This window comes from Crinia signifera, chromosome 19, assembly GCF_055691185.1.
Source record: "Crinia signifera chromosome 19, ASM5569118v1, whole genome shotgun sequence".
NCBI lineage: Eukaryota > Metazoa > Chordata > Amphibia > Anura > Myobatrachidae > Crinia > Crinia signifera.
In genome coordinates, this window is record NC_139226.1 from 48,589,180 (window position 1) to 48,606,284 (window position 17,105).

Genomic DNA, 17,105 nt, shown 5'->3' on the forward strand with positions numbered 1-17,105 from the left:
TCTAAATAGGACATAAATGTAACGGTCTTTGTTTTGTGCGCAAACATGGCATATTCTTTTTATGTAAAATTGGAATAGCAACTCTCTAGAAGACTTGTAGACACGGCCAAAATAATATAAAGGCATGGAGGATCAAAGGGAATTGGCTTGGACCTACATGTACTAAAACTCCGGAGCAAGTGTAAGGTCAACAGTAGGCCCTCAATGCACTGAGGTCATGGGTTCCATTCCAACCAGGATATTCTCTGTATATTCTCATCATGCTTGTGCGAGTTTCCCCCAGGTACACCAGTTTCCCTCTCACAATCCAAATACATACTTGTAGGTTAATTGGCAGCCAAGAATATTAACTTTAGCATGACTGTGTATAGATTGTGAGCTCTCCTGCGGCAGGGACTAATGCGATTGGCCAAATATTCTCTGAAGCGCTGCAGACTGTTTTCTATATAAATAACTAGAAACAATTCTCTATAGAACACAATTTTGATAACATGCATCACAGCAGTAACATAATGCAGGGGTTGGAGCACTGTTTTGTGGACCAGACATCTTTTTGAAAGAGTGCAGATTGGATTGAGCAGCATAAAGAGAAAACACTGGAGGAAAGCCTACAGACTGTTACACACGCTTTCAGATGACACGAATATGGCACGGTCTCAGTGACAATGCCGTGAATAACCACTGCCAAGGACGGCTGCTGTGCCAGCGACGTAAGATAGCGATAACTTCTCTCCTGGGTAAAGTTGGGAGGTAGGCTGAGGTCTAGATTAGGGGAGAAAATCTGGTCTACACTACAGTGTTAAGCTTTCTGAATAATACACTACAAAACCTGTAGGAGACTTCTTATCTAACTAAAAGAAAACAAATAGTGTAACTATACAATCCTATTTATGAATGCTATAAAGTAACGTTCGTGACACTAAAATAAAAACTGGCAAACAGTTTGAGTCCAATTGTTTTATTACAGAAATCTGCAGGAAGTTTATGCAGTCTTGGTGGCCCGGGTACGCTTCTTCTTCACCACCACTGGTTTCTGGCTCCTCAGGATAGCACTGGCACGGCGAAGAGCCGCCTAAAAAGGAAACCAACACTTGTTATTGACCAGCCTGCATATTTCCATTTCACCAAAACTATTAAAATGGGATTAGGAGAATGCTGTAGAATTCATACTCTTCAGTCACTTAAAGGGTAAAGCTAGGTACACACTATGCACGTTTATGGTTGAATCGGATGGCTTTTCTGCCACTTGAAGGTCCCTTTATCTGCAACACACATTAAACATTTTTACAATATTCAGCTGCACCACACTGAGGGGGGTATGCAATGTGCCGCCGCTATTTCAGACGTGGGAAATAGCGGCGGCTCCCTATTCATTAACGACAACATCAATGCTGGATCACGGCAGAACGGGCCCGACTTCAGAAGCAGTCGGGCCCGTTCTGCCGATAACGGCCGTGGATTGTCGTTATCCGGGCCACAGATCGACAACCCACGGCAGTTTGTGGCCACACCCCGTTTGCACCCATTGGCAGGCGGGACATTGAATCCCGTCTGTCGTAATGCGGTCGATCTGACCGCAAACAGGCCAGGATCACGGCTGTCGGTGGGGATCGACAGCCGTGATCCCAGATTGCATACCCCCATAATTTGTTTATGTGCACCCACTAGGGGGATGAGGTCATCCAGATAAAAAGGCGGCAATATGGACAGGTCACCAAGATTGTGCACACACCGCATATCAGGACCTCTTGGGCGATATCTGTTGTCAGAGTTACCGATCGTATTTGGAAAGGGGTCACCATTTGGCCAAAATGCTCATGACCACTCTATTTATTTACAGTTTCTTATATAGCGCAGCAGATTCCGTTGCGCTTCACAATTGTATGAAATAGGCCGATCACCTAATGATTGGCAAATTGGTCCAATAATTGTATAGTATGCACCTAGCTTACTGCTATGAGTAGTATATAGTATCAGTAGTGCATATTATAATCCCAATATCTTGTTTCCAAGAATTAGGATTTGTTCCAAATACAGCACCCAACATGGCTAAGATTAAATGAAACTCCTGATTTATTTATTTAGTTTCTTATATAGCGCAGCAGATTCTGTTGCGCTTTACAAGGAAACATCCAGTATCATGCATGGGATACATCCAATATCAAGCATTGGAGAGTGATAAAGTAAAGACATAGAGGGGTAGATTTATGAAGCAGTGATAAGGGAGGAGAAGTGATAAAGTGCCTGGTACTTTATCACTGGCCAATCAGCACCTGACTGTTAAGTTACAGGCTGGGCTTAAATAGGAGATGATTGGCCGGTGATAAATTACCAGGCACTGTATCACTTCTCCTCCCTCATCACTGCTTCATAAATCTACCCCTAAGTACCAGCCAATCACTCCTAAATGCCATATTCCAGGCTGGGTTTAAAAATGTCAGGATCCCTTTTGACTGGTACCTTCCCCATCACCAAGACTGAGTAGGAGTACATCTGCCCCACAAAATGTTAATCCCAATATTCACTATTTATCTGCCCTAATGACCCAAAGGATTAGAAATGATCGTATGTACGTCACAACTATTGGAATGCTGGTCATTACACCATACACACCCATGCTGGTCATGCTTGGTCAGCCTGATATAATACAATCTACAAGAGTTTAGTGCATATGGACACGGTATCCGGGTTCTTCACTGTGGAGGAGACCTTTACCTATTTCGTTGATGTGAAGGAACTGGGGAAATGTCAGTGTCAATTAAGGCAGCGTGTACACTGCCCGAAGTTACAGACTTGCAACCCCAAAAATACTGCATCAGACAGACCTGCTGAGCGATTCAGCATGTCAGGCTGATGGCGACCAGTCACGCAAACACTCATTTTCTTGGGGTTCACCTGGTGTTTAATTGTATAATGTATGCAATGCAAAAGATCTGCACAATTCCTCAACCAAATGAGGTTATTTGTTAGCATATTTCAAGACCCCAATCATTAGAGGAGACCAATTAATCCGCCGTAAGAACACTAAGTGCATACCCTTTATATCAGGCATGTTCAACCTGCGGCCCTTGTGAAACTACAAGCCCCATCATGCCTTGACACAGTTTTGCTATTCTTGAATGCTAAAACTATGGCAAGGCATGCTGGGATGTGTAGTTTCACAACAGCTGGAGCCACATGTTGGACATGCCTGATTTATACAATTCTCTGACCAATCATAAAATGATCCAGGGATGTGTGAGATCATTGTGTAGTAGTGTGTGCCCAGTGTGGGCGGAGTTAACTTACTATAGTACATGTCAGCCTAAAGTTACATTTTGTGTGGAAAACCTCTTCATTTATACTAGGTCAACTTCAAATCCCTCACTATGAACATAGAAGGAAGAGGTGTGTGCGACATTATACAACGTACCGCTATATTACACCAGATATAGGACAGGTTAATTAGGGAGCCAAAAGCTAAGAACTTTGACAAAAACTAATGTATGCTGTGGCAGAACAACGCAAACATTAATATCAGATGCCGCCACAACGCTGAAATACACTAGAATAATAAGCTATGTATAAACACAGCTCAAAAAGAATCAAGACAAAAACCCACCGGTGCGTGGAAATCTACAAACGCCTAGGCAGAGGAAGACATGCCACTAAACTGGGTCAAGCCTGTGGTGGGAATGAGGTTTCCAGCCGCTGTGATACAGTTTGAAACCGTATCAATAACCCAGATCAAACCTAGGTTTTGGTACTTCTAGATTTTAAACACTGCTCAAGAGATGTGGTCTTCATCACCGGACACAAGTGTGAACAGATTGAAATGTATCAATTAGATAATAGATTGGTTCAGGAAGCTTAAAAAGTACTGTAATATTCCTCTATGCCAAAACATCCACTCACCATACGGAGGTCCCTCCTGTAATTATTCTTGCGAATAATGTGGCGCAAGCTGCTAAGGGTGGCGCGGGAGTTCTTGTTGATGGTGATTTTTTCATAGGACGTAGCAGGTTTGCGCTGGCCTAAACACAAGATTTCATGTTACAACTACATAACATTCAATATATTTTCTATATACTCTGAATACAGTTTTGTAGTTATCCATGGTAAAAACATTATTCCTTGTTATGGGACTTAGTTGACCCTGCCAAATAGGAACGCAAGTCTATAACCGTAAACATGTCTGTTTGGAAAGTGCCACCCATTTGCACTATATGATTCTCGTGACACAAGTATGAGAAAAGTCCAATAACCCAAGCGCAGCTGCTGAACCGTATACGACTCGCATACTGAAAGTTGTCTAATCCCCCAAATAGCAATTATTGCTGCTCGGTTGGAGCCATACATTGCAATTACTGGCCCAATCAGCAGAGGTGACATGCAGATGACCATACAGTGTATAGCCACCATTAGAATTACATTCCAGCGTTAAAAAAGTGGATCTGTGAACTGGAATATGGCTAGAATGTGAATAAAAGCAAAGCATAAAATCAAAGTTCATTATTAAAAGTGTTCAAAATGTCAAAACATTAAGTGTAAATAATAAAAAATAAATAAAATTCTCAGGACTATACTCCAGTAGCCAGGTCTATAGGGGCATAGACATGGGGTGATTTCAGCCCCATTTCTAAGCGATCTGACCAATTATATGTCCACTTCAAAGCACTGGCCCAAGGTGGGCTTTAAAGCAACGAAGGCAAAAAAAAAAAAAATCACAACACTCCCTTTCAAAGCACTTCTAATACAAAGTTCAATAAGGGTAATAGCATAACCAGGGATCAGTTGTAAGAGCACAGGTTCTCAAACTCTGTCCTCAGTACCCCACACAGTGCATGGTCTCCTCACAGGATCAATTGAAATAATTAGCTCCACCTATGTTTCTTTTAAAATGTGTCAGTCAGTAATAAGTGCATCTGTCGGGTGACCTGGAAAATGTGAACTGTGTGGGGTCCTGAGGAGAGAGTTTGAGAACCACTGTGTAAGCATTAACTTATTACAAGATCTTCTGTAATGAAGCACCAAGAAGCTGTAGGGCCATAAGAATCTTACCGGCACGCTTCTTCAGGACAACAATGATCCCCTTTCCGTCAGCAGCAGGCTCAACGCCCACAGTTTTCCTGTGGATAAGCCCATTGTAGCGAAAAGAGTTCCTGGCCTTCAGGTTGTTGGGTTCCTAAGTGGAAGATAATTGAAGAGAACTGAATGACACACCACATCCTAGAGAAATGTAAGGTTTAAAAACCACCAACTTCAGTTTAGTATGGCCCGTAGTGATACGTTGTATTTCCAGTATAGAGAAATCTCTATACTGCAATTAAAAATCTACTTGCTATTTTAAAAAAAAAAACCTAACATTTATGAATCAATATAAACAAAGAAACCCCACTTAGGTTTAATAAGGATAGGTACATTGAGGGTCAGATTATTTTAATTGAAAAAAATGCTTAAGAGGCCTATAACAATGACAACATTCTACTTGACGCAATTGGTTTCTGTGGAATGCTGGTGTTTAGTAAGTATAAGGATCACACACCTGCCTAAACACAGGGTTTGCCATTTAGACTTTCCCAAAGACTAAAAGGTGTTCACACACAAAGTGATGATATCAACTATTTCCTTTAAACTCCCTGGAGAATAATATAGTGCAAACACACGGAACGATAGTCAATTACATCATTCAGTAATGTCACGGGAGCAAGCATCGTTAACTATATTGAGCGTACACACTAGACCAGGGGCAGCCAACTCCAGTCCTCGAGAGCTACCAACAGTTCACGGTTTCTAGCTCACCTCCCAGGTACACAGGTGCACTCATTACTGACTGAAACATTTTAAAAGATCCACAGGTGGAGCTAATTATTTCACTTGCGATTATGTGAGGAGATCTGGAAAACATTAACTGTTGGTAGCTCTCGAGGACTGGAGTTGGTTATCCCTGCACTAGACTAGACAATATTACAAACTTTGGGTTCAGAAGGGCCAAAATTAGAAATATTGTTTAAAATATCACCTTAAGTGTGGCCTAGCCAAGATCTTGTTCCCAAAACCAGAAAGGAGGACTATGCGGCGTTGCCATTTTCAATTAAATATTGCCACTAGGGGTCATGTGAATGTATACCAACAGCTCTGATGGGTGAAATTCTCGAAGCATGCATCCAGACTGTTATCCTTCCATAGGCTTTTACAGCACCTGCCTTATCTTCAAACCATACCCCAATAGGTAGTATGACTGCACAGCTACTCAGCCAGGATATAGGTTTACCGTATTGTTACCATTGCCAGTTCTTTATATAGCAGTGCTTTCCAGAGACTCTTCAGCAATTCACACCAGTACACCTTACAACAGGCATGTCCAAACTATGGCCCTCCAGCTGTTATAAGACTACAAGTCCCATCATGCCTTGCCACAGTTTTGCTATTAGGGAAAGCTAAAACTATGGCAAAGCATGCTGGGATGTGTAGTTTCACAACAGCTGGAGGGTCATTGTTTGGACATGCCTGCCTTACAATCTATACAAACATGCTCTGAAAATGCACCTGTTCACCAAAGCATGCTAATTGCTCCCAAATGCTGGAACAGCCAACAATGGTTGTCCAGACAAATGGGTTAAATCTGTTTGATTTACCAAATGTCTCAGATCATTTGTGTCATTTTCCCCACATTTGGGAGCAAAAAGTGTCACTTGCTTCCATACATTGCAAGACTTTTCGGTACTTGTGAGTTATCTGGGCTGCCGATTTTTTGATTGTATGCCTTAAGTTAAGGCATACAATCAGATGCGATGCGATATCGCATCGCATGCGATCATCGGATGCGATGACCCGATTTTTCCATAGGAATCAATGTTAAAATGGACTGAGTCCATTTTAACATGGAATTCAATGGGAAAAAGGGTCCTTTTCATACCCCTACTATCCAAGTGGGCATGGAGTTGGATATAAACCTGTGGCGAGCGTAGCGAGCCACCGAGCCCGAAGCGTGGCGAGCGAAGCGAGCCCCGCGAGGGGACGGTATTCTGTGGCCCCTCGCGGGGCTCGCTACGCTCGCCACGCTTCGGGCTCGGTGGCTCGCTACGCTCGCCACAGGTTTATATCCAACTCCATGCCCACTTGGATAGTAGGGGTATGAAAAGGACCCTTTTTCCCATTGAATTCCATGTTAAAATGGACTCAGTCCATTTTAACATTGATTCCTATGGAAAAATCGGGTCATCGCATCGCATCCGATGGTCGCATGCGATGCGATGTGCCCGATCCGACCCGATTTAGAAATCGGCAGCCCGGATAACTCACAAGTACCGACTTTTCTTCCCACCAGACAAATTGGACAGAAATACTTTAGGTGTGTACCCAGTTTAAGCATCTGGTCAGGACTTCCTACCCTCGTCATCACATGTGCCTAGTGCACCCGCAATCAGCAGCGCCTATATTGTGTATCCTTTGTCTGAACACTAGGGGCCGGATGTATGGAGCTTCATAAAGTGATAAAATGGAGAGTGATAAACAGCAAGCCAATCAGCTCCGAACTGCCATGTTACAGGCTGGGTTTGAAAAAATGATAGTTAGGAGCTGGTTGCTTATCACTTTTTGAAGCTTCATATATCTGACTACTATGACCTGTCTGACTTTTGTATTATTTGTGAGCTCTAATGTAATTTGTGATATAGCTTGACATCACTTGCATTAAAAATAAAGTGAATTAAATTAGTTAAATTAATTTGGTTTCCTTTAAGAGCCAGAAAAGTGGATACTTACAGTGCTGTACACCTGCTTGTTTCTTTTGATTAGGAAACTAGAGCAGTTCCTGACGATCATCCATTGCAGACTGGCAGACATTTTCAGCACCTACAGTACAACAAGACAGTTAAATGTTATCTAGGACAGTTTAATACGCACAATAATAAAGAGAAGGAACAAAATTCTGAAGAACCAGCTACCTGCTTTTAAACTATAAGTCAGCTATTCCCATTGCGATCCTCATGGCGCCTCAGGTTTTTAAGGATATCCATGTTTAGACACCAATGACTTCATTAGTACCTCAGTTTTATTATACTATCTGTGCACAAGCAGGGATAGCATTACAACCTATCGGTTGGGTTGCCTTGAGGAAAATGTTTGTAAACTTTCAAAAATGAAAGATGAAAAACACCAGACAAGAATAAAAGGTTCCCACGCTTGGTCCTCAAGGCACCCCAACAGTTCAGGTTTTAAATATTTCCATGCTTGGCCACAGGTATTTAATTACCTCAATTTCATTTCACCATACGTGCCGTGGCATGAATATCCTTAAAACCTGCACTGTTTGGGTACCAAAGGACTAGACAGATCAGCTTAATCCAGGGGTTCCCAAACTTTTTTTCAATCACGGCAACCTAGAGTATTAGAAATTTTTCAGGGCCCCTAGGCCAAGAGTTTCTTATTTATAATTCAGAAAGAGTCATAAGTTACATTAATTGTATTTATGCCCTCCTTAGGTTTCTTAAGTGGTGAGGTACAAGATTAGCTTTGTTTTGTCCACATATTTTATAACTGGCAGCCACTAGCACTGGTTCTGCCTGGTCCTGGACCATAAACTAAGGGCACCCCAAGGTGCCACAGCACACAGTTTGGGAACCACTGGCTTAAGCTACTAAAAAACCTTTAAACGTTTTATGTTATTCAGCGAGCACACATGTAATGTTACCTTCTCACAAAATGACTGTACAGTATAGCAGCGACTCCCAAACTCAGCCTAAAAACCTGGACTACTAGGGTGCCTTGAATGGTTAACGGTTTGAGAAAAGGTGGCTAAAATAGTACGTTGGTGTGCTTGCATTGATTTCCTTAAAATGCAGATTAGGTGCATTGAAGATGGAGTTTGGAAATCAATTCCCTAAAGACCAAATCTACCTTTAATATTCCTCCGTATAAAAAAAAAGCACAAACTAGGGTCAAAAAGTCTTTAGACATAAGACTTCTCTTAAGGTGTGTACACACGGCAGATCCTGCCGTGAGATGAGTCCCGACGCAATCAGATCGCATTGGGACTCGCATCCCACGGCATGCCAAAGGGGCACAATTTACACTATGTAGTGCAGATCTGCACTATAGAGTGTTGCCTGCCCTCTCTATCTGGCTGCCGATATGCGCTCACATGGGAGCGCACATCGGGCTCGAAAGCCCTAAAAAAGCATGCGATTTGGCTTCCGATGTTCCCTAGATCGGGAACATCGTAAGCCAAATCTAACCGTGTGTACACACTATAACTCTGCAATGAAAATAGACACTTTCGCTTAAAAAGAAAGCAACAAAAAAAGGAAAACCAGCTAACAGTTTTTGGGGTTAATAAAACAAAAAGGATTGGAATTCAACTATGTATCTAAAGATGACCCTACACCTACCCCTCCTATAGGGAGCCTGTGGGATGAATGCCAGATATGCTTTAAGCAATGTACAGTATGTAGTACATAGCTCTACACAGATACATATACACAGAGGGGAAGGGAGTATATGTACAAACACTGATTTACATGTGGAACAGAGATTTGGTTTATTAATTACAAAATAAACAGCTGGAGGCTTTATTACACTACAGCGTAATCGGCAGGACTGGCCAAGCGTGAGACACCCTGGGCACATACTATAGCACAGTGCGGGTGACGCACAGTGCGAGTAGCATTGCTCAGGCCGCAGTGCTAAACGGCGGCGGAGGGCTGTACCCGCGATGGGTAACAATACTACAGCTTGCACGTACGGCAGCAACCAGCCCTAGTACCCTGTTACCAGCACGGCCCGGGAATTACACGTCCACCATGAGGCCCGGGGGAACAGGCCGGGAACATGCGGCATATAGGCCGCCTCTCCCCAGCTCCACATGGCGGAGACAGGCGCAGGCCAGCGTCAAAGAGGAGTAACGAGGACGCACTGCGGCCGCACAGACCTTCCCCGGAGCCGCCTGTCCCCGGTGCAAGAACAGCGGACGAAGCACGTTACCTCTCTCCGCTCAGCCAGGGGAAGGAAAGGAAGGGAAAGGGGCGGAGCTGCGGCTTATTTCCTCTCCGTCAATGACTCGCCTCCACCGGATATGCATCACACGTACACGCGACGTATGGCCGCCATGTTAGAAGAGGGCATGCCTTTTTTTAATGTGGTTAAGAAACAAAACGATGAAAAATGTAATGATAAAATGACGGTCGGTAACACTAACGAGGATTCTTAGCCGAGCAGCTTTCTTACTGACTTCTTATTCGAAATCCACCTTCACAGAAATTGCTGTATTAAATCAAGTTATATCATTCAGTTAATATTTACATTGCCATGTTAGTTATTGCCCCTTTAAAAAATGTTGCCCGGCAACTTACACAGCCCCCAAAATATGAGGCTATTACATTTGTCTAACACAAGTTAACTTGAGCCTGAGTGGACCAGCCAACTCCACGCCAGATGGTACTGCCAACACCATGCCTTGTGGACCAGCCAACACTGCACCTTTTGGACCTGCCAACATCGCACCTCATGGACCTGCCTCCCCCACATCTTGTGGACCTGTAAACACAGTGCCTCATGGACCTGCCAACACCACGCCTCATGGACCTGCTACCAGCACACCTCCCGGACCTGCCAACAGTGCGCCTTGTTAACCTGCCAACACCTGCCCGCGTCTACCAGCCACTTCCTTGCCTTGTGGACCAGCTGCTACCACCCCGCGTGGACCAGCCACCACCGTGACCAACTCATCAAGCTGTTGCACATGCAACTTGGACAAAGGAGACACAAGTACTTCCCCAAGGGAATATTTCAGGTTTCTTCCCCACCAAAACCACATTCTTTATAATCGTACATTAGAGGGTGCTAACATCCAGCTGTGATGAGTAGGTGAAAGCACACTGTGTTGGACTTTCCTGCAAAAAATTAAAACTATTATAGCTTAAAACTGAGTTGGCATTTCTAGCAAACTGTCAGGATATTTTGAAAAAAGTTGTGAATACAAGGGCTCTCTTTATATACTGGGACTTAGCATTCTTGAAATTAGGACCTTTCTGAAGAGCCAGGTTTTGATTTGAGTCTTAATCTTGTATTATTGGGGGAATAAGGGAAAAACAAGAGTGGAAATATAGTGTACTATACAGTATATTGAAATGTATAATCTAAAGCTACACTATACAACTATTTGCCAATTTTCGGGAGATTGGAAGATTGGCCTGAATTATTGTATAGTGAGTATAAATAATCATATCAGTGTTCTGCAGATGACTCAAACAAATATTGACCACAAACACATTTCGGTTATCAGATCTGTCTGGTCAGTATCTGCCACAATCTCCCAATGTTGACAATAATCTGATCATATTTTCAGGTGGAGAAATCAAATAGTGTGTGGGCGAACCTGATTTTTCCCATCAGCCAATTTTTCAAAAATAACAATAATCTTCTAGATTGCCATCTCAATAAAAAAAAATGGATAGTGAGTACAGCAGCTCTTTATTTCTCTATTGTTGGTCTAATTGAGCATACTGTTAATTTTAGAGTCATATAAATCATAACTTTTATTGGAATGAAATAAGACTTAACAATAATATTTAACAAAAAGTAAAAGTTTAAAATAACAAGTGTTCAAAGATAGAGTCATTAAAAAGGTGTTTGCTGTGATTAACCTGTATTATTCTTTAACTAGTAAACCCGCTTGAAGCAAAAGCTTCGAAAGTTAGTCTGCTACCTTCTGTGTATGTGCATGTATGAGAAAAATATGTCGTTTTTTTCTCTGCCAGCAGATGCCAGTGTTTCAGAGACTCACGGACACTAGACATCTGTATAGATGATGAATGTTCATAAGACATTGGAAGGTGTGTATATAGTAGATCTGTTGTGCAAGTTCACAAATATTTAGAAATTGCCACAATAATAGTATCTTCATCGATGGGTATATTCAATATTAATTAGGGGATAGGAGTAAATGTCACCATAAATCCTTATACTAAATATGGAATGAATAAAAATGCAGAACATGGAGAACTTTAGGAAATTAAGGGGTAGATGTATGAACAATTGTTATGGGGATATTTTACTAAGTTGTCAAGAAACTACTAACCAATCATCTCCTAACTCTCATATTACAGGCTGTGTTTGATTGGTTGGTTCTTTAGAAAAGCTCTCTTCAAGCTTTTATAACTATTGTCATATAATAAGCATATAATAAGCTGTGTTGTAATTAGTTAATAACCTGTGTTGTAATTAAAGTTTCCATAATGGTTTACAATTAATAACTGAGAAATACTGAGAAACATGAGATATTAAGGGGTCTATTTACTAAGCTTTATAGAGAGTTAACCTGCTTGAGATTTGGCAGTTGATTTGGTATTGGGAAGGGTATACATGGAAACGGGATGCAGTCTACATTACAGTGGTCAGGATGCCGTTGTTCAGTATACTAATAACACCGGTGCCATAGTCCCAACATCAATAAGGATGCCGGCACCGGAATCTCGACTGCTGGGATGCAGAACAGTAAGTATGCGGCCAATGGTAACGTGCGCTTGGGGAAGGGGGGTTAGCATTAAGCACTAGTGGGGGATTTAGGGTTAGGCTGTGGGAGGGAGGATTAGGGTTAGGCACCCAAAAGGGGGGTTAGTGTTGGGCAGGGCAGTTAAGTTTAGGTGCTGGGGTGCTGGGGTTAAGCACTAGTGAGAGGGAGTCAGGCTGTGGGGTGGGTTAGGGTTAGGCTACTGGAAAACACACAGGATTCAATAAACCTGTGCGTTTGTGCATCAAAACGGGTTTTTATCGGGCTAACCAATCGAATAGCTCAAAAAGAACAACGGGAAAAATAGTGAAAAATATGTTTTACTGTAAGTAACTGGATATTCCGAGGTTTAAAAAATGGCAGAAGCTTGGTATTTTGGACCTTTTTCTGGTCCACACGCAGTGCAGGGATGTCAGCTGCCCACCCCCGGCAGCCACGTCACTGCCTTATTTCCATGGAAATGTCCAGTGTTTCAAGGGAACACCAATGAAACACTGGGCGTTTCTATGAGCGCACCCACTCACCCCGCCCCACGCCCAGGGCCATCTTAACAGCAGTGTGGGCCCCTGGGCAAAGCAATGCACTGGGGCCCTTACCCATTCTCCCCTCCTAGGGGTGGGGGGTGGTATCAGCAGCAGCTTTGATGACCCACGGGTGGCAGGGGGTGCTCTATCTTCCATTCAACATGTAGGACCTGGAGCAGTAACTTCTGCTAATTACTCCTTTACCGCACAGGTGGTGGGAGGGAGAACACTAACGTGTGGAAGGGGGCACTGAGCTGAATGAAGGGTCCCTTGTAAATGACTTCCAGGGAGGTAGGGGGTGTTTTATACGCAGGGGAGGGTTGGATAATGGAGTGGGCTTAATATTCGTCATTTTCCGGTGGAAGGGCAGCTTGTTTGACTGCAGATATCGCCATTATCTGGAAATAGATTTCTTAGCCTTCAATAGTATAAAAACCTAGAGTCCCAACTTTCTGGAGGTGCTGGGGACTTGGGGATCAGAGATCAGGAGCCAGAGCAATCCATTGACAAAAATATAAAAATGTACACCAGACGTTTGGGGCTGGGGCAGGGAGCGGCTGCTGGAAGGCTGATATCTCTGGTTCTGGGCATGATAGACAAGCCGCTAGTGTCCACAGAAAGGGGAGAGTCCCAGCTTTTGGAATTACTCTTACTCTCAGAAAAACTCTACGTTAGAGAGAACCTGCGAAATATGACTGGGAATTGCAATTAACAGGTCGGATGTGGACTGCTGCTTTGAAGTTGGATATCTCCAGTTCCCCAGGGCCGATTTTCAAAATTCTGGTATCCCTGGAAAAAGGGGATCCTCGGCTATCATCATAGGGCATTTATACACCTGGGGCCCCTGGGCAAGTGCCCATTAAGCCTATACGAAACAATGGCCCTGCCCGCGCCCCCCGCCCGCACTGGTGGGTGCGAACGGTACAGCAAACTAGCAGTTCGCCGTGCCCGCTCGCACCCAGCATATGCAAATGCGCAGAAAAACATCAGTTCCCCCGTGCGAACGCGCAGGGGACTGAAGGAACCAGAATAAGCCCCTTTATCTCTTTCCAAAACTTATCTCTTTCCAAGACTTATCTCTTTACAGACCAAAAAGTACCAACCAATAAGCTTCTGTCATTTAAAAAAAACAGCCAGTAAAGTAACAGTTAGGAGCTGATCAGCCTGTCCACTTTAGCCAGGCTTTGATAAATACCTGATTGCTGATATACTGTATCTGTGCAAAAACATTTGTCATTGGTTACTTTTCCATAATGATCAAGTAATTTTCGTCAGTAAGCACTAACTTGTGATAATAAATAAATGACATTCCCATTCTTGTCTTCACCAAATTGGTATAAGCAATTACAGTGTGCACTACTTTGTTAGGAATTGGTAATGACAACTGGCACTAAAATAGCTGCACATCGATATCAGACAGGGGTGAGGGGCTGTGCGCTGCTCAGATCTCAGCCAATAGAAAGAACAGCTGTAGGCCACTGCAATAACTTTTATGAGTTAGCGTCCTCTATATCCAATTATTAGTGTCCTTGTATCTGACCAAATCAATGCCACTGTGAATTTGCACTTCACTGAATCTATTATCTGCATTATTAACTCTGCCAGATCATTATTCTTTCTGTTGAGCATTGTAAGGGAATGATGATGTGAACTGGATTTCTCTGAGGGGTTTTCTCCAACTCTGGCTTGTCATTGAACGTAGTGGAGAATTGCAGGTTAAGCCGAGTGGGAACAGTGACAAGGAGCAGGGATAATCTGACCCAGCTGAGGGAATATTGGAAGCATGCGGTACTGGCTTGTGTGCTGCTTGTTGCTCACCCTATGGAGATGCAGAATGTGTTTCCAGCTACATGACATTCTCAGAGACTTGCAGACGGAGAACGCATATTTACACAGCAAGGTGGAGAATATGACAGAGATACTGATGGAGCTGAAGTTCTACATCTGGAACAACTCAAGAGGTAACACCAACAACCTAATGCCCGTCTCTATGGACGTATAATGTATAGCATATATGTTTTCAGGATCTTGTTAGAAAACCCGTACAAGTATTATGGCTATAGTTTGCATTTAACCAGAACAGTTCTTTATTTTGTTTCTGACACTGAAAATCTGTAGCTTCAAATTAATTTTAGGAAAGTATACTACAGGCCCCCATACATTACTGTGGGGTATCACATGCAAACCTCCCATGCGATAACTCACCAGCATTAACTAATAGACTGATTGGCTGCAGCCTAGGGCGACAGGACGGGGGGGGGGGGTGCTTTGCAGGTGACAGTCAAGGAATAACTCACAGACAATGTCTAGTCAGAAGTCAATAGGTTGACACCAAAAGTTAGACATGCATTAGTTAGACAATGCAATAGTTAGACAATGACAAAAGTTAGACATGCATTGTTAGACATTGACAAAAGTTAGACATGCATTAGTTAGACAATGACAAATGTTAGATATGCATTAGTGAGACATTAACAAAAGTTAGATATGCATTAGTGAGACATTGACAAAAGTTAGACATGCATTAGTGAGACATTAACAAAAGTTAGATATGCATTAGTGAGACATTGACAAAAGTTAGACATGCGCTACTTAGACATTGACAAAAGTTAGACATGCGTTAGTTAGACATTGACAAAAATTAGACTTGCATTAGTTAGACATGCATTAGAGATACATTGACAAAAGTTAGACATGCATTAATGAGACACTGACAAAAGTTAGACATGCATTAGTTAGACATTGGCAAAAGTTAGATATGCATTAGTGAGACATTGACAAAAGTTAGACATGCATTAGTGAGACATTGACAAAAGTTAGACATGCATTAGTTGGACATTGACAAAAGTTTGACATGCATTAGTTAAACATTGACAAAAGTTAGACATGCATTAATTAGACATTGACAAAAGTTAGACATGCATTAGTTAGACATTAACAAAAGTAGAACATGTGCTATCACCTGTCCCGTTGTACTGTGGGGGGGGGGGGGTAGAGTTCCTATGGTGACTGCCTGATGACTGCCAGATTCTACAGTGCCAGCTGGGTAGCCTAAAGACAAAGTCTCCTTCCCACGCCACAAGCATTAAATATTATACCCCATTCACACCAGCCTAAATTCCCAGGTTGAGTCCGGAAACAACCCGGTACTAGCGCTGGTGTGAAAGGTTCCCGGGACAAAATCCAAGGCTAATTTCAACCCTGCTAGGTAGCAGGGTTGTTCCCGGGTTCAACCCAGGGACCTGGCTGGTGTAAAAGGTGTAGGGTATACTTACCCGGGTTGCTGGGTCCTCCAGGTCCTGTCCGACGGGAATTAATGCAGGCGGCGGGCGCAAATGACGGGACAGCCTGTGGATGATGATGACGCAGCTCTCCAGCGGCAGTGAGGGTGCCGGAGAGCTGCGTCATCTTTATCCGCCACCTGTCCCATCATTTGCGCCGCCGCCTGTGTGGATCCCTGGCCTGTGCGGAGGACCAGCAACCAGGGTGAGTATTCTCCCCACCTCTGCCGCCATCCCGCTGACTGCCCAGCGCCATCCCGCCGACTGCCCGCCTCCTTCCCGCCCCCTTCTCACACCAGAAAATGCAGGGACATTTCTGGTGTGAATGGGTCAAAACCCGGGAATGTCCCTGGTTGTCCCGGGAACTGAATTCCCGGGTTTGTCCCTGTATTTCTGGTGTGAATGGGGTATTACATGCCAGTTGTATAACCCTCGTTACATGCACATGGGCAGTATGACTGGCGAGTCCCTGAGCGCCCATACACATATTAGAATGAGGGGAGGAATAGGGGAGGGAGATGGCGTTAGACTAGTGCAATCATAGATATGGAGAAATACTTATCCCAATAAGATCTTCATGTAGTTCCTCCCTTATTCTGTTCTTTTTTTTTTTCATCTCATCCAGTTTTTTCATACAGCATTAAAAGACAAACTAAAGATAAAAAGAGCACCCTCTCCATCATCTATCCCCCCTCTTTCTAACTATTTGGGGACCAGAGGGATTGGTCCTCTACAGCTGGAGCTGGAGCTGCCTAAGGCTAGACGAAGCGCCCGATTTTTTTTGCCTAAAAACTCTTCTTTTGCCCATAC

At 43.3% G+C, this 17,105-nt stretch overlaps 1 protein-coding gene across 2 annotated transcripts in view; it reads right to left on the reverse strand.

Annotated features, from left to right (window-relative positions):
* Positions 1 to 942: 942 nt before the first annotated feature.
* Positions 943 to 17,105, reverse strand: part of RPL28 (ribosomal protein L28) — a 147,486-nt gene continuing 131,323 nt past the window's right edge. Inside the window, exons 1-5 of one of the 2 annotated variants that reach the window (XM_083162548.1) lie at positions 9,964 to 10,025; positions 7,747 to 7,836; positions 5,041 to 5,164; positions 3,895 to 4,013; positions 943 to 1,072 (exon numbers count right to left, since the gene is read on the reverse strand). In XM_083162548.1, the coding sequence (XP_083018674.1) occupies positions 983 to 1,072; positions 3,895 to 4,013; positions 5,041 to 5,164; positions 7,747 to 7,827 (414 nt within the window). In that variant the 5' untranslated portion in view covers positions 7,828 to 7,836; positions 9,964 to 10,025 and the 3' untranslated portion in view covers positions 943 to 982. Of the gene's footprint in view, positions 1,073 to 3,894; positions 4,014 to 5,040; positions 5,165 to 7,746; positions 7,839 to 9,963; positions 10,026 to 17,105 lie in introns of those variants that run through there. The other variant, XM_083162549.1, reaches the window with a different exon arrangement.